The sequence below is a fragment of the Electrona antarctica genome, assembly GCF_951216825.1.
Source record: "Electrona antarctica genome assembly, contig: scaffold_25, whole genome shotgun sequence".
Taxonomy (NCBI): Eukaryota; Metazoa; Chordata; class Actinopteri; order Myctophiformes; family Myctophidae; genus Electrona; species Electrona antarctica.
The window spans coordinates 1,865,264-1,892,724 of record NW_027637034.1 but is presented as its reverse complement, the minus strand read 5'-3'; the positions used below and the strand labels follow the sequence as shown (position 1 = coordinate 1,892,724).

At 41.2% G+C, this 27,461-nt stretch overlaps 4 protein-coding genes across 5 annotated transcripts in view; 3 read left to right on the top strand and 1 right to left on the bottom strand.

Moving 5' to 3' along the window:
* Positions 1-27,461, bottom strand: part of LOC306919443 (uncharacterized protein) — a 461,602-nt gene that overhangs the window by 153,840 nt on the left and 280,301 nt on the right. The gene's annotated exons all lie outside the window — the stretch shown is intronic.
* Positions 929-1,849, top strand: LOC306919356 (cysteine/serine-rich nuclear protein 3-like; the record flags this gene model as incomplete). Its single annotated transcript, XM_079532150.1, has 1 exon — positions 929-1,849. A coding segment is annotated over one exon (921 nt), but the record flags the coding sequence as incomplete, so codon positions are not given.
* LOC306919355 (cysteine/serine-rich nuclear protein 3-like) lies at positions 13,423-14,343 on the top strand (the record flags this gene model as incomplete). Its single annotated transcript, XM_079532149.1, has 1 exon — positions 13,423-14,343. A coding segment is annotated over one exon (921 nt), but the record flags the coding sequence as incomplete, so codon positions are not given.
* Positions 19,670-20,590, top strand: LOC306919354 (cysteine/serine-rich nuclear protein 3-like; the record flags this gene model as incomplete). Its single annotated transcript, XM_079532148.1, has 1 exon — positions 19,670-20,590. A coding segment is annotated over one exon (921 nt), but the record flags the coding sequence as incomplete, so codon positions are not given.

Below are 27,461 nucleotides of genomic sequence, written 5' to 3'. Positions count from 1 at the left end.
GATTAACTGGAAAACCAGTTCTTAAAGGGGCATTCCACTCATTTTCAACATTTTACTATGTCATTATATACCTTAGAGCTGCATTAAACATGCCAAAATATTAGACAAGTTGTTCTGATTTTGTACCAAAACTCCCCAGCCACATAGACAAAGCCAACACTCAATGGAAATCAGACTTTGAATAGGGGACACATTAGCACATTCCAAACCAGCCTGGGACAAGAAGCATAGAGGTGTCACTGACACCAAATGGGCCATTAGACACCGGGCTCAGGAAACAAAAGAGAAACACATGTAAATTTGTCTTTGTTGAAATGGAGCCATGGGGTGAATTAACCCCAATAAGGCTAAATAAACCAAAAGTCCTACAACAATAAGGTAAACTTAAACTCTTAAACTTAAACTGGAGATAATCTAAGAGTGATTGGATTAGGCTTCCTTCAAGTACATGGCGAATGCACTCATTCCTTGCAATGTACTTACATACACTTACATATGTTGCGACCTTCGGTCGCAACATATGTAGGTACATTGCACTGAAGTCCCCAGGTCCCCCCAGTCGAGCTTGTACCTGTAACTTGGGGGAAGTCTATTATAATTATTACTGATTCTCCAGTAAAGACATGTTGCCTCTACAAAAACCACACTACAAATGAAAGAAACCAGAACAAGAGAACACACACCCATTGATTCTGATTGGACGGAATTAAACAATGGCCAAGTAAACCACACCCATCAACAAAGCTAATTGGCCGAATGACTATGAGTCACGCCCACCATTAGGAACACATAAAACCAGGGCTCCAGCACAACTAATCATTCTCTAACAGAATCTTGCCTGAGGAAGGACCAACCAGTCCGAAACGTCTACTTTTCCAGCTCTCCTTTATATTTGATTCCGTCGTGAGTGAAGCGCCACCGTCGAGTCATGAGAGGTATTCTGAAAAGAAAGTTTGAGGAGGTCGACGATGAAGATCCATTCTACTCCTCACCTCCATCATCGTCCCTGCCTTCTCCTGCCTCCACGGAATGGGATTCTGATGGGGAGAGCAGCTCCTCAGAAAGCCAGGACTTTACAACTAATGGTTCTGCTTCACCTGCTGCCAGTCAACCCATCCAGTCTATTCTGAAGAGGCCAAAGCTGGAAGGGAGGCAGAGCAACGTGCGCTTTGATCTGGTGACGGTGTTCTACTTCCCACAATGCCAGGGTTTCACTAGCGTACCCTTTCGCGGGGGTGCCAGTCTGGGCATGTTGCACAGGCACAGCACTCTCCGCAGATACACAATGGCAGAGCACGCCCTGGAACAACGGAGTTGGCGCAGAGAGAGACTACGAGAGAGACGGAGAGAGGAGAAGCTTGAGGCTTTGAGACACCAGTTGATGGCCAATGTTATCATTGACCAGAGAGAATATGAGCGACTGACTGCAGACCAGGTCCCAGACGGAGACACTGACGTCCACATCACCGACGCCGAGCTGGAGGATGGGAACAGCTTCCTGCAGCCGTACTCCTACAAGCACAGACAGGCACTCCTGCGAGCAGCAGGTGTGAAGCACATTGACAAAGAGGAGAAGAGACAGCTGCATTCCCTGCGTGTCTTCAGGGAGGACTCTGGATGCAATTGCCAGGGTTTCTGTGAGCCAGAGACTTGTGAATGCAGTCTGGCAGGAATCAAGTGCCACATGGACGCATGCCTCCCATGCTGCACTAAAGACGGCTGCGCAAACATTCAGGGACGCGTAGAGTTCAACTCCAGACGCGTGCAGACCCACTACATCGACACCGTCATGAGGCTAGAACTAGAGAGGCTACTACAAGATTATACGCCTGACCGTAGAGACAAGCTGGACGGCGTGTTCAACTCTGTTGATGTCCCGTCCCCAACACCACTGGTCATGGTGACCTCCAGCTCCTCCCAACACTCGGACGGTCCAGAGAGTTACATGGTGTCTGAGATGGACCTGCTGGACAGAGGCCAGTACCTGGTCCAGAGCTTCATGGGGGAAGGAAGCTTTGGGACGGTGGCCAAAGCCATCAGCACGTTCACCGGTGACACAGTGGCCATCAAGATATTGAAGAATCGCCACAATCACGATGAATTGGCAGCACATGAGGTAAGCAATAGCATTGTTCTTGAAGATTTTAATATTTGGCTCTGATTTATCATTAAGTTATCTAATCTAAATCTTTCTTGTATTCCTAGATGGCTGTGTTGCAAATGATGAAAGTCCTGGACCCTGACACGTGTGGAACAGTGAGATTTTACGACAGCTTTGTGCATAAAGGATTGAGATGCATGGTGTTTGAGTCTCTGGATGTTAATCTCCTGGATTTCTTGAACGAGAGACATGTCCATATGTCCATGATGGAGACGAGATGCATCATACAGCAGGTATGGCTTTGACAATTACATTTTAAAGTAATGGAAAAAATATTGATACAAAGATACTGAGTTGAATTTCTGAATTTCTGATCATGCTCTTTATTCTTGTCTTGCAGCTTGCCATTGCACTCCAGGCCCTGAAGGGAATCGGTCTGATCCACACAGACATCAAACTAGACAACATCATGCTGGTGAACCAACGACAACAACCCCTCAAAGTCAAACTCATTGACTTTGGTCTGGCCGTTCCTGTCTCTGAGACCAAGCAACGGAGGATCAGACCTCCTCTTCAGTATAGGTGAGCCTTATTATCTGCTTCACTGAAAGCTCAATGCAAACAAATATTAAAATGGAAAGTGTAACGAGTGCAATTGAGAACTTGAAGAAACTTGAAAGTTGCTAACATTATCCTTTTCTTTTACAACCCACAGATCACCAGAACTCTTCCTGGGCCTCCCGATCACAGAGGCACTTGACATGTGGTCACTGGGCTGTATGGTGGTTAATGGGATGCTGTTCCGTGATCTCTTTGGCGGGAAGACTGAATATGATGTGGTGAGTATTGTGCTGATGCACTGTACATTACTACATGCATCCTGACTGTACTCTTTAATCCATAGTTATAGCCTAACACTGTTAATGAAATATTCTCAATATGTGAAATATCCTGTGTTTTTTCTACAGGTTCAATCCATCCTCTTGACACTTGGTATGCCAGAGCAATCCCTCTTGGATGCTGGACAAACAACCTGCAGCTATTTCATTCAGGAAGACGATACATGGAGATTTAAGGTATGACTGCAACTAATATTGGAGTAACAACTTCATCTCTGAAATGTTCAAGAATAGGCTGTCTTTGCACGTCATTCAATCAGATCACTAAAAAAATTGTTTTGTGTTTTCCAGGAACCAGAGGAGTATTACACAGTGCAGGAGTTAAAGGCAGAACTGCTAATAGAGGATGTTATGTATACACTTACATGTGTGATTTGCTCACTGGAAGAAGTGTTCTCCTCCCTGCGTTGCGATGCTGATGAAACATCTTGTGACGTCTTCATGGACCTGTTGAAACGAATGCTTCATCTGGATCCAGAGGGGAGGATAACACCTGACCAGGTGTTGGACCATCCCTTCATCACCATGCCTCACCTATGACCGTCTCAAGGTGTTTGTGGGGTCAACCATTGCAAATGTAATGCACTCCCAGTTATTGGTATTGGATTTTGTGTACAGTACATGTTTGACTATGACAACGCCACAATATGGTGATGTCGGCCAACACTGATCCAGACAGGACACTATGCTACCTAAGACACTTCAGTCAACTGAAACTGAGATCATGTGTGACCCATGGGGTGTACCATTTGTGATCACAGTACTCTTAGTAGTTATACTGTAAGAACACATGCACTATCACTGACTGTTACTATATGACTATATACTATACACACTGCTGTTGCAGTGCTGCTAATAGATGATGTTATGTATACACTTACATGTGTGATATTATCTGCTGCTAAGTGTTGTCTCTCACCTGCACAACAGACTGTGATTCTATATTAGTATATTATATACATTTCATGTGTTTATTTTACATTTTGTATTTAATATTGCACTTGCAAGTTTATATTGTACATACCAGTACTGCATATGACATCACATCAAACTGCATTTGATTGAGTTTTTCTTTCTCTTCTGCACTGTAATGTGTTATGTATTTTTGTTTTAAAATAAGCATTTCTAATTGTATGTATTATTCCCTTGCACATTATACTATATTAGACATGTTATATTAGACATTGTGTTATGTTCACATCATTGGCTGCATTCCAACTGAGAAGAAATTAGCACAATACATTTTGTAAATAATTGTTCTATTGATATATGTTTTAAGTTGTAAACATGGTTGAAATAAAACGTGTTACCTTGAAATATGCGTTGTGTACGTTCTTAAATATGGCCCAGAACAGGTTTTAAAACATTCATATTTTCCAGTTAACTTATATCTCTACATTTATTGATTGTATACTAGATAGAACGTCCTTGCGGTCATGTTTCCATCCATCCATGTCCTATATATGTATTAGTAAAGGCTATTAAATTAGTGTCTATTTGGGGGTCCTTGGCGTGACGTTTGGGAACCACTGATATACAGCAGGGTATAAAGCCTTTTAAAACAAACAGCAGCCTGTTGTGCACTCACTGTAAGTAAACATTGCACTTTAACATTGTCACCACAAACAATAATAGCAATGATTGTTACAAGAACATATAGCCATTTTAACACACCTGAAACATTGCACACTAGAAAGCTGAAAGAGTGATAACAGTTCCATGTGATGATAGACCTATTACTGTAGTTCTGCTGAAACTCATCAGAGTCAAAGAGGTGTGAAATGGTCTCAGTTCATCCAAAATGTGATCATTAGCAGGTGATCTGTCCAATGCCAGACAACGAGTGACCATTAACACGTTAATCTCTGCATTTGAATGCATATAGTGAATGAAGCATCAGCCATCATCATTTAGCATGTGTACATTTTAACATGGGGAAATAATGTGGGGTTTGTTCATTATTTAGCATTTGAAAAACATTGAATAAAAGTGCATTCATCACCACCATATTGAGAGAGAACCCTGCTAAAATGTATCAGCTTATGTTTTTGTTCAGTGTATTTTCATTCAATCCCTTCCAGTTTCACTATGACTTATATGACTGGATATGGAGACAGTAACCTCTGTTACTGAACAAACAAATAATTAATATAGGATATAATTGAATAAGTATAATGATATATCCTGATTTATCTTGACTTATCCTGATCATTTATTAATACTATGGACACATGTTTCTGCACACAGGCCTACACATTACACAATGGGATTTCACTGTAAATATAGATAAGAAATGAAATGAAACCAATAGCGCACAATAGAATATGAGACTTTGATTTGACAATATACTTATTTGCTGTTCCAGTCCTGTACAGAAACCAGACCACTGTCTTCTATACTAAAGTGGAAACAAATTGAACCTACATTACAACCTAACACATAAAATACAAGGGGTGCTGTATATAGGCTACTTGTAAAAGACAAGATGTGAAGGCTTGTCTACTATTTATAAATATTGTTTGAAACAAATAGGCCTAACTGTTTTACTTCCGTTTTCTTGTTTTTAATAAATGTTTAAAGTCAAGATTTGTTTTTTATCTGTGGTTTGTAAGTGTTCCAAGATAAATTAAGATAAATGGGATGTAAATCACAGTATGAGCAGTTGTTTCTTCACCAGAGCTGGTTCTCCTTGGTTCTGATGTTACTGAAATAATGTGGAGAAATCCTCAAGATGAATGGCTCTGCTGCAGTAACAATTAATTCATATCCACTTATTCAATAGTTAGATTGTACATATTTATCCAGATACTGAGTAAGTCATTTTTGGATTAACTACTATACTGCTTTTTAAGGTTTATTATAAACCAGCAGTTGTTATGCACCACATGTGGAAGAACTCCCAGAAAACAGCAGGTATGCTGGCACTCTTATTTATTTTACATCACAATGAAATACTGTTCTGTTTCCCACTGCATTTGATTGAGTTTTTCTTTCTCTTCTGCACTGTAATGTTTTATGTATTTTTGTTTTAGTTATGATTTTATATATGTTTCCTGATGTGTGCAAAGCACATTGAAATGCCTTGTTGGAATTTGCTATACCAATAACGTTATTTTATATTTATGCTGGCTCCTGCTTTGACTTTAAGAAACTCCTCAATGGATCACTAGACTAGTAGACTAAATATTGTTCAACCAAAGTGGACTGTTATGTTCAAGTGGACTCTGTTTTCGACCATTGAATGGTTTTTCTCCAGATTAACTGGAAAACCAGTTCTTAAAGGGGCATTCCACTCATTTTCAACATTTTACTATGTCATTATATACCTTAGAGCTGCATTAAACATGCCAAAATATTAGACAAGTTGTTCTGATTTTGTACCAAAACTCCCCAGCCACATAGACAAAGCCAACACTCAATGGAAATCAGACTTTGAATAGGGGACACATTAGCACATTCCAAACCAGCCTGGGACAAGAAGCATAGAGGTGTCACTGACACCAAATGGGCCATTAGACACCGGGCTCAGGAAACAAAAGAGAAACACATGTAAATTTGTCTTTGTTGAAATGGAGCCATGGGGTGAATTAACCCCAATAAGGCTAAATAAACCAAAAGTCCTACAACAATAAGGTAAACTTAAACTCTTAAATTTAAACTGGAGATAATCTAAGAGTGATTGGATTAGGCTTCCTTCAAGTACATGGCGAATGCACTCATTCCTTGCACTCATTCCTTGCATATGTTGCGACCTTCGGTCGCAACATATGTAGGTACATTGCACTGAAGTCCCCAGGTCCCCCCAGTCGAGCTTGTACCTGTAACTTGGGGGAAGTCTATTATAATTATTACTGATTCTCCAGTAAAGACATGTTGCCTCTACAAAAACCACACTACAAATGAAAGAAACCAGAACAAGAGAACACACACCCATTGATTCTGATTGGACGGAATTAAACAATGGCCAAGTAAACCACACCCATCAACAAAGCTAATTGGCCGAATGACTATGAGTCACGCCCACCATTAGGAACACATAAAACCAGGGCTCCAGCACAACTAATCATTCTCTAACAGAATCTTGCCTGAGGAAGGACCAACCAGTCCGAAACGTCTACTTTTCCAGCTCTCCTTTATATTTGATTCCGTCGTGAGTGAAGCGCCACCGTCGAGTCATGAGAGGTATTCTGAAAAGAAAGTTTGAGGAGGTCGACGATGAAGATCCATTCTACTCCTCACCTCCATCATCGTCCCTGCCTTCTCCTGCCTCCACGGAATGGGATTCTGATGGGGAGAGCAGCTCCTCAGAAAGCCAGGACTTTACAACTAATGGTTCTGCTTCACCTGCTGCCAGTCAACCCATCCAGTCTATTCTGAAGAGGCCAAAGCTGGAAGGGAGGCAGAGCAACGTGCGCTTTGATCTGGTGACGGTGTTCTACTTCCCACAATGCCAGGGTTTCACTAGCGTACCCTTTCGCGGGGGTGCCAGTCTGGGCATGTTGCACAGGCACAGCACTCTCCGCAGATACACAATGGCAGAGCACGCCCTGGAACAACGGAGTTGGCGCAGAGAGAGACTACGAGAGAGACGGAGAGAGGAGAAGCTTGAGGCTTTGAGACACCAGTTGATGGCCAATGTTATCATTGACCAGAGAGAATATGAGCGACTGACTGCAGACCAGGTCCCAGACGGAGACACTGACGTCCACATCACCGACGCCGAGCTGGAGGATGGGAACAGCTTCCTGCAGCCGTACTCCTACAAGCACAGACAGGCACTCCTGCGAGCAGCAGGTGTGAAGCACATTGACAAAGAGGAGAAGAGACAGCTGCATTCCCTGCGTGTCTTCAGGGAGGACTCTGGATGCAATTGCCAGGGTTTCTGTGAGCCAGAGACTTGTGAATGCAGTCTGGCAGGAATCAAGTGCCACATGGACGCATGCCTCCCATGCTGCACTAAAGACGGCTGCGCAAACATTCAGGGACGCGTAGAGTTCAACTCCAGACGCGTGCAGACCCACTACATCGAAACCGTCATGAGGCTAGAACTAGAGAGGCTACTACAAGATGATACGCCTGACCGTAGAGACAAGCTGGACGGCGTGTTCAACTCTGTTGATGTCCCGTCCCCAACACCACTGGTCATGGTGACCTCCAGCTCCTCCCAACACTCGGACGGTCCAGAGAGTTACATGGTGTCTGAGATGGACCTGCTGGACAGAGGCCAGTACCTGGTCCAGAGCTTCATGGGGGAAGGAAGCTTTGGGACGGTGGCCAAAGCCATCAGCACGTTCACCGGTGACACAGTGGCCATCAAGATATTGAAGAATCGCCACAATCACGATGAATTGGCAGCACATGAGGTAAGCAATAGCATTGTTCTTGAAGATTTTAATATTTGGCTCTGATTTATCATTAAGTTATCTAATCTAAATCTTTCTTGTATTCCTAGATGGCTGTGTTGCAAATGATGAAAGTCCTGGACCCTGACACGTGTGGAACAGTGAGATTTTACGACAGCTTTGTGCATAAAGGATTGAGATGCATGGTGTTTGAGTCTCTGGATGTTAATCTCCTGGATTTCTTGAACGAGAGACATGTCCATATGTCCATGATGGAGACGAGATGCATCATACAGCAGGTATGGCTTTGACAATTACATTTTAAAGTAATGGAAAAAATATTGATACAAAGATACTGAGTTGAATTTCTGAATTTCTGATCATGCTCTTTATTCTTGTCTTGCAGCTTGCCATTGCACTCCAGGCCCTGAAGGGAATCGGTCTGATCCACACAGACATCAAACTAGACAACATCATGCTGGTGAACCAACGACAACAACCCCTCAAAGTCAAACTCATTGACTTTGGTCTGGCCGTTCCTGTCTCTGAGACCAAGCAACGGAGGATCAGACCTCCTCTTCAGTATAGGTGAGCCTTATTATCTGCTTCACTGAAAGCTCAATGCAAACAAATATTAAAATGGAAAGTGTAACGAGTGCAATTGAGAACTTGAAGAAACTTGAAAGTTGCTAACATTATCCTTTTCTTTTACAACCCACAGATCACCAGAACTCTTCCTGGGCCTCCCGATCACAGAGGCACTTGACATGTGGTCACTGGGCTGTATGGTGGTTAATGGGATGCTGTTCCGTGATCTCTTTGGCGGGAAGACTGAATATGATGTGGTGAGTATTGTGCTGATGCACTGTACATTACTACATGCATCCTGACTGTACTCTTTAATCCATAGTTATAGCCTAACACTGTTAATGAAATATTCTCAATATGTGAAATATCCTGTGTTTTTTCTACAGGTTCAATCCATCCTCTTGACACTTGGTATGCCAGAGCAATCCCTCTTGGATGCTGGACAAACAACCTGCAGCTATTTCATTCAGGAAGACGATACATGGAGATTTAAGGTATGACTGCAACTAATATTGGAGTAACAACTTCATCTCTGAAATGTTCAAGAATAGGCTGTCTTTGCACGTCATTCAATCAGATCACTAAAATTTTTGTTTTGTGTTTTCCAGGAACCAGAGGAGTATTACACAGTGCAGGAGTTAAAGGCAGAACTGCTAATAGAGGATGTTATGTATACACTTACATGTGTGATTTGCTCACTGGAAGAAGTGTTCTCCTCCCTGCGTTGCGATGCTGATGAAACATCTTGTGACGTCTTCATGGACCTGTTGAAACGAATGCTTCATCTGGATCCAGAGGGGAGGATAACACCTGACCAGGTGTTGGACCATCCCTTCATCACCATGCCTCACCTATGACCGTCTCAAGGTGTTTGTGGGGTCAACCATTGCAAATGTCATGCACTCCCAGTTATTGGTATTGGATTTTGTGTACAGTACATGTTTGACTATGACAACGCCACAATATGGTGATGTCGGCCAACACTGATCCAGACAGGACACTATGCTACCTAAGACACTTCAGTCAACTGAAACTGAGATCATGTGTGACCCATGGGGTGTACCATTTGTGATCACAGTACTCTTAGTAGTTATACTGTAAGAACACATGCACTATCACTGACTGTTACTATATGACTATATACTATACACACTGCTGTTGCAGTGCTGCTAATAGATGATGTTATGTATACACTTACATGTGTGATATTATCTGCTGCTAAGTGTTGTCTCTCACCTGCACAACAGACTGTGATTCTATATTAGTATATTATATACATTTCATGTGTTTATTTTACATTTTGTATTTAATATTGCACTTGCAAGTTTATATTGTACATACCAGTACTGCATATGACATCACATCAAACTGCATTTGATTGAGTTTTTCTTTCTCTTCTGCACTGTAATGTGTTATGTATTTTTGTTTTAAAATAAGCATTTCTAATTGTATGTATTATTCCCTTGCACATTATACTATATTAGACATGTTATATTAGACATTGTGTTATGTTCACATCATTGGCTGCATTCCAACTGAGAAGAAATTAGCACAATACATTTTGTAAATAATTGTTCTATTGAAATATGTTTTAAGTTGTAAACATGGTTGAAATAAAGGGTGTTACCTTGAAATATGCGTTGTGTACGTTCTTAAATATGGCCCAGAACAGGTTTTAAAACATTCATATTTTCCAGTTAACTTATATCTCTACATTTATTGATTGTATACTAGATAGAACGTCCTTGCGGTCATGTTTCCATCCATCCATGTCCTATATATGTATTAGTAAAGGCTATTAAATTAGTGTCTATTTGGGGGTCCTTGGCGTGACGTTTGGGAACCACTGATATACAGCAGGGTATAAAGCCTTTTAAAACAAACAGCAGCCTGTTGTGCACTCACTGTAAGTAAACATTGCACTTTAACATTGTCACCACAAACAATAATAGCAATGATTGTTACAAGAACATATAGCCATTTTAACACACCTGAAACATTGCACACTAGAAAGCTGAAAGAGTGATAACAGTTCCATGTGATGATAGACCTATTACTGTAGTTCTGCTGAAACTCATCAGAGTCAAAGAGGTGTGAAATGGTCTCAGTTCATCCAAAATGTGATCATTAGCAGGTGATCTGTCCAATGCCAGACAACGAGTGACCATTAACACGTTAATCTCTGCATTTGAATGCATATAGTGAATGAAGCATCAGCCATCATCATTTAGCATGTGTACATTTTAACATGGGGAAATAATGTGGGGTTTGTTCATTATTTAGCATTTGAAAAACATTGAATAAAAGTGCATTCATCACCACCATATTGAGAGAGAACCCTGCTAAAATGTATCAGCTTATGTTTTTGTTCAGTGTATTTTCATTCAATCCCTTCCAGTTTCACTATGACTTATATGACTGGATATGGAGACAGTAACCTCTGTTACTGAACAAACAAATAATTAATATAGGATATAATTGAATAAGTATAATGATATATCCTGATTTATCTTGACTTATCCTGATCATTTATTAATACTATGGACACATGTTTCTGCACACAGGCCTACACATTACACAATGGGATTTCACTGTAAATATAGATAAGAAATGAAATGAAACCAATAGCGCACAATAGAATATGAGACTTTGATTTGACAATATACTTATTTGCTGTTCCAGTCCTGTACAGAAACCAGACCACTGTCTTCTATACTAAAGTGGAAACAAATTGAACCTACATTACAACCTAACACATAAAATACAAGGGGTGCTGTATATAGGCTACTTGTAAAAGACAAGATGTGAAGGCTTGTCTACTATTTATAAATATTGTTTGAAACAAATAGGCCTAACTGTTTTACTTCCGTTTTCTTGTTTTTAATAAATGTTTAAAGTCAAGATTTGTTTTTTATCTGTGGTTTGTAAGTGTTCCAAGATAAATTAAGATAAATGGGATGTAAATCACAGTATGAGCAGTTGTTTCTTCACCAGAGCTGGTTCTCCTTGGTTCTGATGTTACTGAAATAATGTGGAGAAATCCTCAAGATGAATGGCTCTGCTGCAGTAACAATTAATTCATATCCACTTATTCAATAGTTAGATTGTACATATTTATCCAGATACTGAGTAAGTCATTTTTTGATTAACTACTATACTGCTTTTTAAGGTTTATTATAAACCAGCAGTTGTTATGCACCACATGTGGAAGAACTCCCAGAAAACAGCAGGTATGCTGGCACTCTTATTTATTTTACATCACAATGAAATACTGTTCTGTTTCCCACTGCATTTGATTGAGTTTTTCTTTCTCTTCTGCACTGTAATGTTTTATGTATTTTTGTTTTAGTTATGATTTTATATATGTTTCCTGATGTGTGCAAAGCACATTGAAATGCCTTGTTGGAATTTGCTATACCAATAACGTTATTTTATATTTATGCTGGCTCCTGCTTTGACTTTAAGAAACTCCTCAATGGATCACTAGACTAGTAGACTAAATATTGTTCAACCAAAGTGGACTGTTATGTTCAAGTGGACTCTGTTTTCGACCATTGAATGGTTTTTCTCCAGATTAACTGGAAAACCAGTTCTTAAAGGGGCATTCCACTCATTTTCAACATTTTACTATGTCATTATATACCTTAGAGCTGCATTAAACATGCCAAAATATTAGACAAGTTGTTCTGATTTTGTACCAAAACTCCCCAGCCACATAGACAAAGCCAACACTCAATGGAAATCAGACTTTGAATAGGGGACACATTAGCACATTCCAAACCAGCCTGGGACAAGAAGCATAGAGGTGTCACTGACACCAAATGGGCCATTAGACACCGGGCTCAGGAAACAAAAGAGAAACACATGTAAATTTGTCTTTGTTGAAATGGAGCCATGGGGTGAATTAACCCCAATAAGGCTAAATAAACCAAAAGTCCTACAACAATAAGGTAAACTTAAACTCTTAAACTTAAACTGGAGATAATCTAAGAGTGATTGGATTAGGCTTCCTTCAAGTACATGGCGAATGCACTCATTCCTTGCACTCATTCCTTGCATATGTTGCGACCTTCGGTCGCAACATATGTAGGTACATTGCACTGAAGTCCCCAGGTCCCCCCAGTCGAGCTTGTACCTGTAACTTGGGGGAAGTCTATTATAATTATTACTGATTCTCCAGTAAAGACATGTTGCCTCTACAAAAACCACACTACAAATGAAAGAAACCAGAACAAGAGAACACACACCCATTGATTCTGATTGGACGGAATTAAACAATGGCCAAGTAAACCACACCCATCAACAAAGCTAATTGGCCGAATGACTATGAGTCACGCCCACCATTAGGAACACATAAAACCAGGGCTCCAGCACAACTAATCATTCTCTAACAGAATCTTGCCTGAGGAAGGACCAACCAGTCCGAAACGTCTACTTTTCCAGCTCTCCTTTATATTTGATTCCGTCGTGAGTGAAGCGCCACCGTCGAGTCATGAGAGGTATTCTGAAAAGAAAGTTTGAGGAGGTCGACGATGAAGATCCATTCTACTCCTCACCTCCATCATCGTCCCTGCCTTCTCCTGCCTCCACGGAATGGGATTCTGATGGGGAGAGCAGCTCCTCAGAAAGCCAGGACTTTACAACTAATGGTTCTGCTTCACCTGCTGCCAGTCAACCCATCCAGTCTATTCTGAAGAGGCCAAAGCTGGAAGGGAGGCAGAGCAACGTGCGCTTTGATCTGGTGACGGTGTTCTACTTCCCACAATGCCAGGGTTTCACTAGCGTACCCTTTCGCGGGGGTGCCAGTCTGGGCATGTTGCACAGGCACAGCACTCTCCGCAGATACACAATGGCAGAGCACGCCCTGGAACAACGGAGTTGGCGCAGAGAGAGACTACGAGAGAGACGGAGAGAGGAGAAGCTTGAGGCTTTGAGACACCAGTTGATGGCCAATGTTATCATTGACCAGAGAGAATATGAGCGACTGACTGCAGACCAGGTCCCAGACGGAGACACTGACGTCCACATCACCGACGCCGAGCTGGAGGATGGGAACAGCTTCCTGCAGCCGTACTCCTACAAGCACAGACAGGCACTCCTGCGAGCAGCAGGTGTGAAGCACATTGACAAAGAGGAGAAGAGACAGCTGCATTCCCTGCGTGTCTTCAGGGAGGACTCTGGATGCAATTGCCAGGGTTTCTGTGAGCCAGAGACTTGTGAATGCAGTCTGGCAGGAATCAAGTGCCACATGGACGCATGCCTCCCATGCTGCACTAAAGACGGCTGCGCAAACATTCAGGGACGCGTAGAGTTCAACTCCAGACGCGTGCAGACCCACTACATCGAAACCGTCATGAGGCTAGAACTAGAGAGGCTACTACAAGATGATACGCCTGACCGTAGAGACAAGCTGGACGGCGTGTTCAACTCTGTTGATGTCCCGTCCCCAACACCACTGGTCATGGTGACCTCCAGCTCCTCCCAACACTCGGACGGTCCAGAGAGTTACATGGTGTCTGAGATGGACCTGCTGGACAGAGGCCAGTACCTGGTCCAGAGCTTCATGGGGGAAGGAAGCTTTGGGACGGTGGCCAAAGCCATCAGCACGTTCACCGGTGACACAGTGGCCATCAAGATATTGAAGAATCGCCACAATCACGATGAATTGGCAGCACATGAGGTAAGCAATAGCATTGTTCTTGAAGATTTTAATATTTGGCTCTGATTTATCATTAAGTTATCTAATCTAAATCTTTCTTGTATTCCTAGATGGCTGTGTTGCAAATGATGAAAGTCCTGGACCCTGACACGTGTGGAACAGTGAGATTTTACGACAGCTTTGTGCATAAAGGATTGAGATGCATGGTGTTTGAGTCTCTGGATGTTAATCTCCTGGATTTCTTGAACGAGAGACATGTCCATATGTCCATGATGGAGACGAGATGCATCATACAGCAGGTATGGCTTTGACAATTACATTTTAAAGTAATGGAAAAAATATTGATACAAAGATACTGAGTTGAATTTCTGAATTTCTGATCATGCTCTTTATTCTTGTCTTGCAGCTTGCCATTGCACTCCAGGCCCTGAAGGGAATCGGTCTGATCCACACAGACATCAAACTAGACAACATCATGCTGGTGAACCAACGACAACAACCCCTCAAAGTCAAACTCATTGACTTTGGTCTGGCCGTTCCTGTCTCTGAGACCAAGCAACGGAGGATCAGACCTCCTCTTCAGTATAGGTGAGCCTTATTATCTGCTTCACTGAAAGCTCAATGCAAACAAATATTAAAATGGAAAGTGTAACGAGTGCAATTGAGAACTTGAAGAAACTTGAAAGTTGCTAACATTATCCTTTTCTTTTACAACCCACAGATCACCAGAACTCTTCCTGGGCCTCCCGATCACAGAGGCACTTGACATGTGGTCACTGGGCTGTATGGTGGTTAATGGGATGCTGTTCCGTGATCTCTTTGGCGGGAAGACTGAATATGATGTGGTGAGTATTGTGCTGATGCACTGTACATTACTACATGCATCCTGACTGTACTCTTTAATCCATAGTTATAGCCTAACACTGTTAATGAAATATTCTCAATATGTGAAATATCCTGTGTTTTTTCTACAGGTTCAATCCATCCTCTTGACACTTGGTATGCCAGAGCAATCCCTCTTGGATGCTGGACAAACAACCTGCAGCTATTTCATTCAGGAAGACGATACATGGAGATTTAAGGTATGACTGCAACTAATATTGGAGTAACAACTTCATCTCTGAAATGTTCAAGAATAGGCTGTCTTTGCACGTCATTCAATCAGATCACTAAAATTTTTGTTTTGTGTTTTCCAGGAACCAGAGGAGTATTACACAGTGCAGGAGTTAAAGGCAGAACTGCTAATAGAGGATGTTATGTATACACTTACATGTGTGATTTGCTCACTGGAAGAAGTGTTCTCCTCCCTGCGTTGCGATGCTGATGAAACATCTTGTGACGTCTTCATGGACCTGTTGAAACGAATGCTTCATCTGGATCCAGAGGGGAGGATAACACCTGACCAGGTGTTGGACCATCCCTTCATCACCATGCCTCACCTATGACCGTCTCAAGGTGTTTGTGGGGTCAACCATTGCAAATGTCATGCACTCCCAGTTATTGGTATTGGATTTTGTGTACAGTACATGTTTGACTATGACAACGCCACAATATGGTGATGTCGGCCAACACTGATCCAGACAGGACACTATGCTACCTAAGACACTTCAGTCAACTGAAACTGAGATCATGTGTGACCCATGGGGTGTACCATTTGTGATCACAGTACTCTTAGTAGTTATACTGTAAGAACACATGCACTATCACTGACTGTTACTATATGACTATATACTATACACACTGCTGTTGCAGTGCTGCTAATAGATGATGTTATGTATACACTTACATGTGTGATATTATCTGCTGCTAAGTGTTGTCTCTCACCTGCACAACAGACTGTGATTCTATATTAGTATATTATATACATTTCATGTGTTTATTTTACATTTTGTATTTAATATTGCACTTGCAAGTTTATATTGTACATACCAGTACTGCATATGACATCACATCAAACTGCATTTGATTGAGTTTTTCTTTCTCTTCTGCACTGTAATGTGTTATGTATTTTTGTTTTAAAATAAGCATTTCTAATTGTATGTATTATTCCCTTGCACATTATACTATATTAGACATGTTATATTAGACATTGTGTTATGTTCACATCATTGGCTGCATTCCAACTGAGAAGAAATTAGCACAATACATTTTGTAAATAATTGTTCTATTGAAATATGTTTTAAGTTGTAAACATGGTTGAAATAAAGGGTGTTACCTTGAAATATGCGTTGTGTACGTTCTTAAATATGGCCCAGAACAGGTTTTAAAACATTCATATTTTCCAGTTAACTTATATCTCTACATTTATTGATTGTATACTAGATAGAACGTCCTTGCGGTCATGTTTCCATCCATCCATGTCCTATATATGTATTAGTAAAGGCTATTAAATTAGTGTCTATTTGGGGGTCCTTGGCGTGACGTTTGGGAACCACTGATATACAGCAGGGTATAAAGCCTTTTAAAACAAACAGCAGCCTGTTGTGCACTCACTGTAAGTAAACATTGCACTTTAACATTGTCACCACAAACAATAATAGCAATGATTGTTACAAGAACATATAGCCATTTTAACACACCTGAAACATTGCACACTAGAAAGCTGAAAGAGTGATAACAGTTCCATGTGATGATAGACCTATTACTGTAGTTCTGCTGAAACTCATCAGAGTCAAAGAGGTGTGAAATGGTCTCAGTTCATCCAAAATGTGATCATTAGCAGGTGATCTGTCCAATGCCAGACAACGAGTGACCATTAACACGTTAATCTCTGCATTTGAATGCATATAGTGAATGAAGCATCAGCCATCATCATTTAGCATGTGTACATTTTAACATGGGGAAATAATGTGGGGTTTGTTCATTATTTAGCATTTGAAAAACATTGAATAAAAGTGCATTCATCACCACCATATTGAGAGAGAACCCTGCTAAAATGTATCAGCTTATGTTTTTGTTCAGTGTATTTTCATTCAATCCCTTCCAGTTTCACTATGACTTATATGACTGGATATGGAGACAGTAACCTCTGTTACTGAACAAACAAATAATTAATATAGGATATAATTGAATAAGTATAATGATATATCCTGATTTATCTTGACTTATCCTGATCATTTATTAATACTATGGACACATGTTTCTGCACACAGGCCTACACATTACACAATGGGATTTCACTGTAAATATAGATAAGAAATGAAATGAAACCAATAGCGCACAATAGAATATGAGACTTTGATTTGACAATATACTTATTTGCTGTTCCAGTCCTGTACAGAAACCAGACCACTGTCTTCTATACTAAAGTGGAAACAAATTGAACCTACATTACAACCTAACACATAAAATACAAGGGGTGCTGTATATAGGCTACTTGTAAAAGACAAGATGTGAAGGCTTGTCTACTATTTATAAATATTGTTTGAAACAAATAGGCCTAACTGTTTTACTTCCGTTTTCTTGTTTTTAATAAATGTTTAAAGTCAAGATTTGTTTTTTATCTGTGGTTTGTAAGTGTTCCAAGATAAATTAAGATAAATGGGATGTAAATCACAGTATGAGCAGTTGTTTCTTCACCAGAGCTGGTTCTCCTTGGTTCTGATGTTACTGAAATAATGTGGAGAAATCCTCAAGATGAATGGCTCTGCTGCAGTAACAATTAATTCATATCCACTTATTCAATAGTTAGATTGTACATATTTATCCAGATACTGAGTAAGTCATTTTTTGATTAACTACTATACTGCTTTTTAAGGTTTATTATAAACCAGCAGTTGTTATGCACCACATGTGGAAGAACTCCCAGAAAACAGCAGGTATGCTGGCACTCTTATTTATTTTACATCACAATGAAATACTGTTCTGTTTCCCACTGCATTTGATTGAGTTTTTCTTTCTCTTCTGCACTGTAATGTTTTATGTATTTTTGTTTTAGTTATGATTTTATATATGTTTCCTGATGTGTGCAAAGCACATTGAAATGCCTTGTTGGAATTTGCTATACCAATAACGTTATTTTATATTTATGCTGGCTCCTGCTTTGACTTTAAGAAACTCCTCAATGGATCACTAGACTAGTAGACTAAATATTGTTCAACCAAAGTGGACTGTTATGTTCAAGTGGACTCTGTTTTCGACCATTGAATGGTTTTTCTCCAGATTAACTGGAAAACCAGTTCTTAAAGGGGCATTCCACTCATTTTCAACATTTTACTATGTCATTATATACCTTAGAGCTGCATTAAACATGCCAAAATATTAGACAAGTTGTTCTGATTTTGTACCAAAACTCCCCAGCCACATAGACAAAGCCAACACTCAATGGAAATCAGACTTTGAATAGGGGACACATTAGCACATTCCAAACCAGCCTGGGACAAGAAGCATAGAGGTGTCACTGACACCAAATGGGCCATTAGACACCGGGCTCAGGAAACAAAAGAGAAACACATGTAAATTTGTCTTTGTTGAAATGGAGCCATGGGGTGAATTAACCCCAATAAGGCTAAATAAACCAAAAGTCCTACAACAATAAGGTAAACTTAAACTCTTAAACTTAAACTGGAGATAATCTAAGAGTGATTGGATTAGGCTTCCTTCAAGTACATGGCGAATGCACTCATTCCTTGCACTCATTCCTTGCATATGTTGCGACCTTCGGTCGCAACATATGTAGGTACATTGCACTGAAGTCCCCAGGTCCCCCCAGTCGAGCTTGTACCTGTAACTTGGGGGAAGTCTATTATAATTATTACTGATTCTCCAGTAAAGACATGTTGCCTCTACAAAAACCACACTACAAATGAAAGAAACCAGAACAAGAGAACACACACCCATTGATTCTGATTGGACGGAATTAAACAATGGCCAAGTAAACCACACCCATCAACAAAGCTAATTGGCCGAATGACTATGAGTCACGCCCACCATTAGGAACACATAAAACCAGGGCTCCAGCACAACTAATCATTCTCTAACAGAATCTTGCCTGAGGAAGGACCAACCAGTCCGAAACGTCTACTTTTCCAGCTCTCCTTTATATTTGATTCCGTCGTGAGTGAAGCGCCACCGTCGAGTCATGAGAGGTATTCTGAAAAGAAAGTTTGAGGAGGTCGACGATGAAGATCCATTCTACTCCTCACCTCCATCATCGTCCCTGCCTTCTCCTGCCTCCACGGAATGGGATTCTGATGGGGAGAGCAGCTCCTCAGAAAGCCAGGACTTTACAACTAATGGTTCTGCTTCACCTGCTGCCAGTCAACCCATCCAGTCTATTCTGAAGAGGCCAAAGCTGGAAGGGAGGCAGAGCAACGTGCGCTTTGATCTGGTGACGGTGTTCTACTTCCCACAATGCCAGGGTTTCACTAGCGTACCCTTTCGCGGGGGTGCCAGTCTGGGCATGTTGCACAGGCACAGCACTCTCCGCAGATACACAATGGCAGAGCACGCCCTGGAACAACGGAGTTGGCGCAGAGAGAGACTACGAGAGAGACGGAGAGAGGAGAAGCTTGAGGCTTTGAGACACCAGTTGATGGCCAATGTTATCATTGACCAGAGAGAATATGAGCGACTGACTGCAGACCAGGTCCCAGACGGAGACACTGACGTCCACATCACCGACGCCGAGCTGGAGGATGGGAACAGCTTCCTGCAGCCGTACTCCTACAAGCACAGACAGGCACTCCTGCGAGCAGCAGGTGTGAAGCACATTGACAAAGAGGAGAAGAGACAGCTGCATTCCCTGCGTGTCTTCAGGGAGGACTCTGGATGCAATTGCCAGGGTTTCTGTGAGCCAGAGACTTGTGAATGCAGTCTGGCAGGAATCAAGTGCCACATGGACGCATGCCTCCCATGCTGCACTAAAGACGGCTGCGCAAACATTCAGGGACGCGTAGAGTTCAACTCCAGACGCGTGCAGACCCACTACATCGAAACCGTCATGAGGCTAGAACTAGAGAGGCTACTACAAGATGATACGCCTGACCGTAGAGACAAGCTGGACGGCGTGTTCAACTCTGTTGATGTCCCGTCCCCAACACCACTGGTCATGGTGACCTCCAGCTCCTCCCAACACTCGGACGGTCCAGAGAGTTACATGGTGTCTGAGATGGACCTGCTGGACAGAGGCCAGTACCTGGTCCAGAGCTTCATGGGGGAAGGAAGCTTTGGGACGGTGGCCAAAGCCATCAGCACGTTCACCGGTGACACAGTGGCCATCAAGATATTGAAGAATCGCCACAATCACGATGAATTGGCAGCACATGAGGTAAGCAATAGCATTGTTCTTGAAGATTTTAATATTTGGCTCTGATTTATCATTAAGTTATCTAATCTAAATCTTTCTTGTATTCCTAGATGGCTGTGTTGCAAATGATGAAAGTCCTGGACCCTGACACGTGTGGAACAGTGAGATTTTACGACAGCTTTGTGCATAAAGGATTGAGATGCATGGTGTTTGAGTCTCTGGATGTTAATCTCCTGGATTTCTTGAACGAGAGACATGTCCATATGTCCATGATGGAGACGAGATGCATCATACAGCAGGTATGGCTTTGACAATTACATTTTAAAGTAATGGAAAAAATATTGATACAAAGATACTGAGTTGAATTTCTGAATTTCTGATCATGCTCTTTATTCTTGTCTTGCAGCTTGCCATTGCACTCCAGGCCCTGAAGGGAATCGGTCTGATCCACACAGACATCAAACTAGACAACATCATGCTGGTGAACCAACGACAACAACCCCTCAAAGTCAAACTCATTGACTTTGGTCTGGCCGTTCCTGTCTCTGAGACCAAGCAACGGAGGATCAGACCTCCTCTTCAGTATAGGTGAGCCTTATTATCTGCTTCACTGAAAGCTCAATGCAAACAAATATTAAAATGGAAAGTGTAACGAGTGCAATTGAGAACTTGAAGAAACTTGAAAGTTGCTAACATTATCCTTTTCTTTTACAACCCACAGATCACCAGAACTCTTCCTGGGCCTCCCGATCACAGAGGCACTTGACATGTGGTCACTGGGCTGTATGGTGGTTAATGGGATGCTGTTCCGTGATCTCTTTGGCGGGAAGACTGAATATGATGTGGTGAGTATTGTGCTGATGCACTGTACATTACTACATGCATCCTGACTGTACTCTTTAATCCATAGTTATAGCCTAACACTGTTAATGAAATATTCTCAATATGTGAAATATCCTGTGTTTTTTCTACAGGTTCAATCCATCCTCTTGACACTTGGTATGCCAGAGCAATCCCTCTTGGATGCTGGACAAACAACCTGCAGCTATTTCATTCAGGAAGACGATACATGGAGATTTAAGGTATGACTGCAACTAATATTGGAGTAACAACTTCATCTCTGAAATGTTCAAGAATAGGCTGTCTTTGCACGTCATTCAATCAGATCACTAAAATTTTTGTTTTGTGTTTTCCAGGAACCAGAGGAGTATTACACAGTGCAGGAGTTAAAGGCAGAACTGCTAATAGAGGATGTTATGTATACACTTACATGTGTGATTTGCTCACTGGAAGAAGTGTTCTCCTCCCTGCGTTGCGATGCTGATGAAACATCTTGTGACGTCTTCATGGACCTGTTGAAACGAATGCTTCATCTGGATCCAGAGGGGAGGATAACACCTGACCAGGTGTTGGACCATCCCTTCATCACCATGCCTCACCTATGACCGTCTCAAGGTGTTTGTGGGGTCAACCATTGCAAATGTCATGCACTCCCAGTTATTGGTATTGGATTTTGTGTACAGTACATGTTTGACTATGACAACGCCACAATATGGTGATGTCGGCCAACACTGATCCAGACAGGACACTATGCTACCTAAGACACTTCAGTCAACTGAAACTGAGATCATGTGTGACCCATGGGGTGTACCATTTGTGATCACAGTACTCTTAGTAGTTATACTGTAAGAACACATGCACTATCACTGACTGTTACTATATGACTATATACTATACACACTGCTGTTGCAGTGCTGCTAATAGATGATGTTATGTATACACTTACATGTGTGATATTATCTGCTGCTAAGTGTTGTCTCTCACCTGCACAACAGACTGTGATTCTATATTAGTATATTATATACATTTCATGTGTTTATTTTACATTTTGTATTTAATATTGCACTTGCAAGTTTATATTGTACATACCAGTACTGCATATGACATCACATCAAACTGCATTTGATTGAGTTTTTCTTTCTCTTCTGCACTGTAATGTGTTATGTATTTTTGTTTTAAAATAAGCATTTCTAATTGTATGTATTATTCCCTTGCACATTATACTATATTAGACATGTTATATTAGACATTGTGTTATGTTCACATCATTGGCTGCATTCCAACTGAGAAGAAATTAGCACAATACATTTTGTAAATAATTGTTCTATTGAAATATGTTTTAAGTTGTAAACATGGTTGAAATAAAGGGTGTTACCTTGAAATATGCGTTGTGTACGTTCTTAAATATGGCCCAGAACAGGTTTTAAAACATTCATATTTTCCAGTTAACTTATATCTCTACATTTATTGATTGTATACTAGATAGAACGTCCTTGCGGTCATGTTTCCATCCATCCATGTCCTATATATGTATTAGTAAAGGCTATTAAATTAGTGTCTATTTGGGGGTCCTTGGCGTGACGTTTGGGAACCACTGATATACAGCAGGGTATAAAGCCTTTTAAAACAAACAGCAGCCTGTTGTGCACTCACTGTAAGTAAACATTGCACTTTAACATTGTCACCACAAACAATAATAGCAATGATTGTTACAAGAACATATAGCCATTTTAACACACCTGAAACATTGCACACTAGAAAGCTGAAAGAGTGATAACAGTTCCATGTGATGATAGACCTATTACTGTAGTTCTGCTGAAACTCATCAGAGTCAAAGAGGTGTGAAATGGTCTCAGTTCATCCAAAATGTGATCATTAGCAGGTGATCTGTCCAATGCCAGACAACGAGTGACCATTAACACGTTAATCTCTGCATTTGAATGCATATAGTGAATGAAGCATCAGCCATCATCATTTAGCATGTGTACATTTTAACATGGGGAAATAATGTGGGGTTTGTTCATTATTTAGCATTTGAAAAACATTGAATAAAAGTGCATTCATCACCACCATATTGAGAGAGAACCCTGCTAAAATGTATCAGCTTATGTTTTTGTTCAGTGTATTTTCATTCAATCCCTTCCAGTTTCACTATGACTTATATGACTGTATATGGAGACAGTAACCTCTGTTACTGAACAAACAAATAATTAATATAGGATATAATTGAATAAGTATAATGATATATCCTGATTTATCTTGACTTATCCTGATCATTTATTAATACTATGGACACATGTTTCTGCACACAGGCCTACACATTACACAATGGGATTTCACTGTAAATATAGATAAGAAATGAAATGAAACCAATAGCGCACAATAGAATATGAGACTTTGATTTGACAATATACTTATTTGCTGTTCCAGTCCTGTACAGAAACCAGACCACTGTCTTCTATACTAAAGTGGAAACAAATTGAACCTACATTACAACCTAACACATAAAATACAAGGGGTGCTGTATATAGGCTACTTGTAAAAGACAAGATGTGAAGGCTTGTCTACTATTTATAAATATTGTTTGAAACAAATAGGCCTAACTGTTTTACTTCCGTTTTCTTGTTTTTAATAAATGTTTAAAGTCAAGATTTGTTTTTTATCTGTGGTTTGTAAGTGTTCCAAGATAAATTAAGATAAATGGGATGTAAATCACAGTATGAGCAGTTGTTTCTTCACCAGAGCTGGTTCTCCTTGGTTCTGATGTTACTGAAATAATGTGGAGAAATCCTCAAGATGAATGGCTCTGCTGCAGTAACAATTAATTCATATCCACTTATTCAATAGTTAGATTGTACATATTTATCCAGATACTGAGTAAGTCATTTTTGGATTAACTACTATACTGCTTTTTAAGGTTTATTATAAACCAGCAGTTGTTATGCACCACATGTGGAAGAACTCCCAGAAAACAGCAGGTATGCTGGCACTCTTATTTATTTTACATCACAATGAAATACTGTTCTGTTTCCCACTGCATTTGATTGAGTTTTTCTTTCTCTTCTGCACTGTAATGTTTTATGTATTTTTGTTTTAGTTATGATTTTATATATGTTTCCTGATGTGTGCAAAGCACATTGAAATGCCTTGTTGGAATTTGCTATACCAATAACGTTATTTTATATTTATGCTGGCTCCTGCTTTGACTTTAAGAAACTCCTCAATGGATCACTAGACTAGTAGACTAAATATTGTTCAACCAAAGTGGACTGTTATGTTCAAGTGGACTCTGTTTTCGACCATTGAATGGTTTTTCTCCAGATTAACTGGAAAACCAGTTCTTAAAGGGGCATTCCACTCATTTTCAACATTTTACTATGTCATTATATACCTTAGAGCTGCATTAAACATGCCAAAATATTAGACAAGTTGTTCTGATTTTGTACCAAAACTCCCCAGCCACATAGACAAAGCCAACACTCAATGGAAATCAGACTTTGAATAGGGGACACATTAGCACATTCCAAACCAGCCTGGGACAAGAAGCATAGAGGTGTCACTGACACCAAATGGGCCATTAGACACCGGGCTCAGGAAACAAAAGAGAAACACATGTAAATTTGTCTTTGTTGAAATGGAGCCATGGGGTGAATTAACCCCAATAAGGCTAAATAAACCAAAAGTCCTACAACAATAAGGTAAACTTAAACTCTTAAATTTAAACTGGAGATAATCTAAGAGTGATTGGATTAGGCTTCCTTCAAGTACATGGCGAATGCACTCATTCCTTGCACTCATTCCTTGCATATGTTGCGACCTTCGGTCGCAACATATGTAGGTACATTGCACTGAAGTCCCCAGGTCCCCCCAGTCGAGCTTGTACCTGTAACTTGGGGGAAGTCTATTATAATTATTACTGATTCTCCAGTAAAGACATGTTGCCTCTACAAAAACCACACTACAAATGAAAGAAACCAGAACAAGAGAACACACACCCATTGATTCTGATTGGACGGAATTAAACAATGGCCAAGTAAACCACACCCATCAACAAAGCTAATTGGCCGAATGACTATGAGTCACGCCCACCATTAGGAACACATAAAACCAGGGCTCCAGCACAACTAATCATTCTCTAACAGAATCTTGCCTGAGGAAGGACCAACCAGTCCGAAACGTCTACTTTTCCAGCTCTCCTTTATATTTGATTCCGTCGTGAGTGAAGCGCCACCGTCGAGTCATGAGAGGTATTCTGAAAAGAAAGTTTGAGGAGGTCGACGATGAAGATCCATTCTACTCCTCACCTCCATCATCGTCCCTGCCTTCTCCTGCCTCCACGGAATGGGATTCTGATGGGGAGAGCAGCTCCTCAGAAAGCCAGGACTTTACAACTAATGGTTCTGCTTCACCTGCTGCCAGTCAACCCATCCAGTCTATTCTGAAGAGGCCAAAGCTGGAAGGGAGGCAGAGCAACGTGCGCTTTGATCTGGTGACGGTGTTCTACTTCCCACAATGCCAGGGTTTCACTAGCGTACCCTTTCGCGGGGGTGCCAGTCTGGGCATGTTGCACAGGCACAGCACTCTCCGCAGATACACAATGGCAGAGCACGCCCTGGAACAACGGAGTTGGCGCAGAGAGAGACTACGAGAGAGACGGAGAGAGGAGAAGCTTGAGGCTTTGAGACACCAGTTGATGGCCAATGTTATCATTGACCAGAGAGAATATGAGCGACTGACTGCAGACCAGGTCCCAGACGGAGACACTGACGTCCACATCACCGACGCCGAGCTGGAGGATGGGAACAGCTTCCTGCAGCCGTACTCCTACAAGCACAGACAGGCACTCCTGCGAGCAGCAGGTGTGAAGCACATTGACAAAGAGGAGAAGAGACAGCTGCATTCCCTGCGTGTCTTCAGGGAGGACTCTGGATGCAATTGCCAGGGTTTCTGTGAGCCAGAGACTTGTGAATGCAGTCTGGCAGGAATCAAGTGCCACATGGACGCATGCCTCCCATGCTGCACTAAAGACGGCTGCGCAAACATTCAGGGACGCGTAGAGTTCAACTCCAGACGCGTGCAGACCCACTACATCGAAACCGTCATGAGGCTAGAACTAGAGAGGCTACTACAAGATGATACGCCTGACCGTAGAGACAAGCTGGACGGCGTGTTCAACTCTGTTGATGTCCCGTCCCCAACACCACTGGTCATGGTGACCTCCAGCTCCTCCCAACACTCGGACGGTCCAGAGAGTTACATGGTGTCTGAGATGGACCTGCTGGACAGAGGCCAGTACCTGGTCCAGAGCTTCATGGGGGAAGGAAGCTTTGGGACGGTGGCCAAAGCCATCAGCACGTTCACCGGTGACACAGTGGCCATCAAGATATTGAAGAATCGCCACAATCACGATGAATTGGCAGCACATGAGGTAAGCAATAGCATTGTTCTTGAAGATTTTAATATTTGGCTCTGATTTATCATTAAGTTATCTAATCTAAATCTTTCTTGTATTCCTAGATGGCTGTGTTGCAAATGATGAAAGTCCTGGACCCTGACACGTGTGGAACAGTGAGATTTTACGACAGCTTTGTGCATAAAGGATTGAGATGCATGGTGTTTGAGTCTCTGGATGTTAATCTCCTGGATTTCTTGAACGAGAGACATGTCCATATGTCCATGATGGAGACGAGATGCATCATACAGCAGGTATGGCTTTGACAATTACATTTTAAAGTAATGGAAAAAATATTGATACAAAGATACTGAGTTGAATTTCTGAATTTCT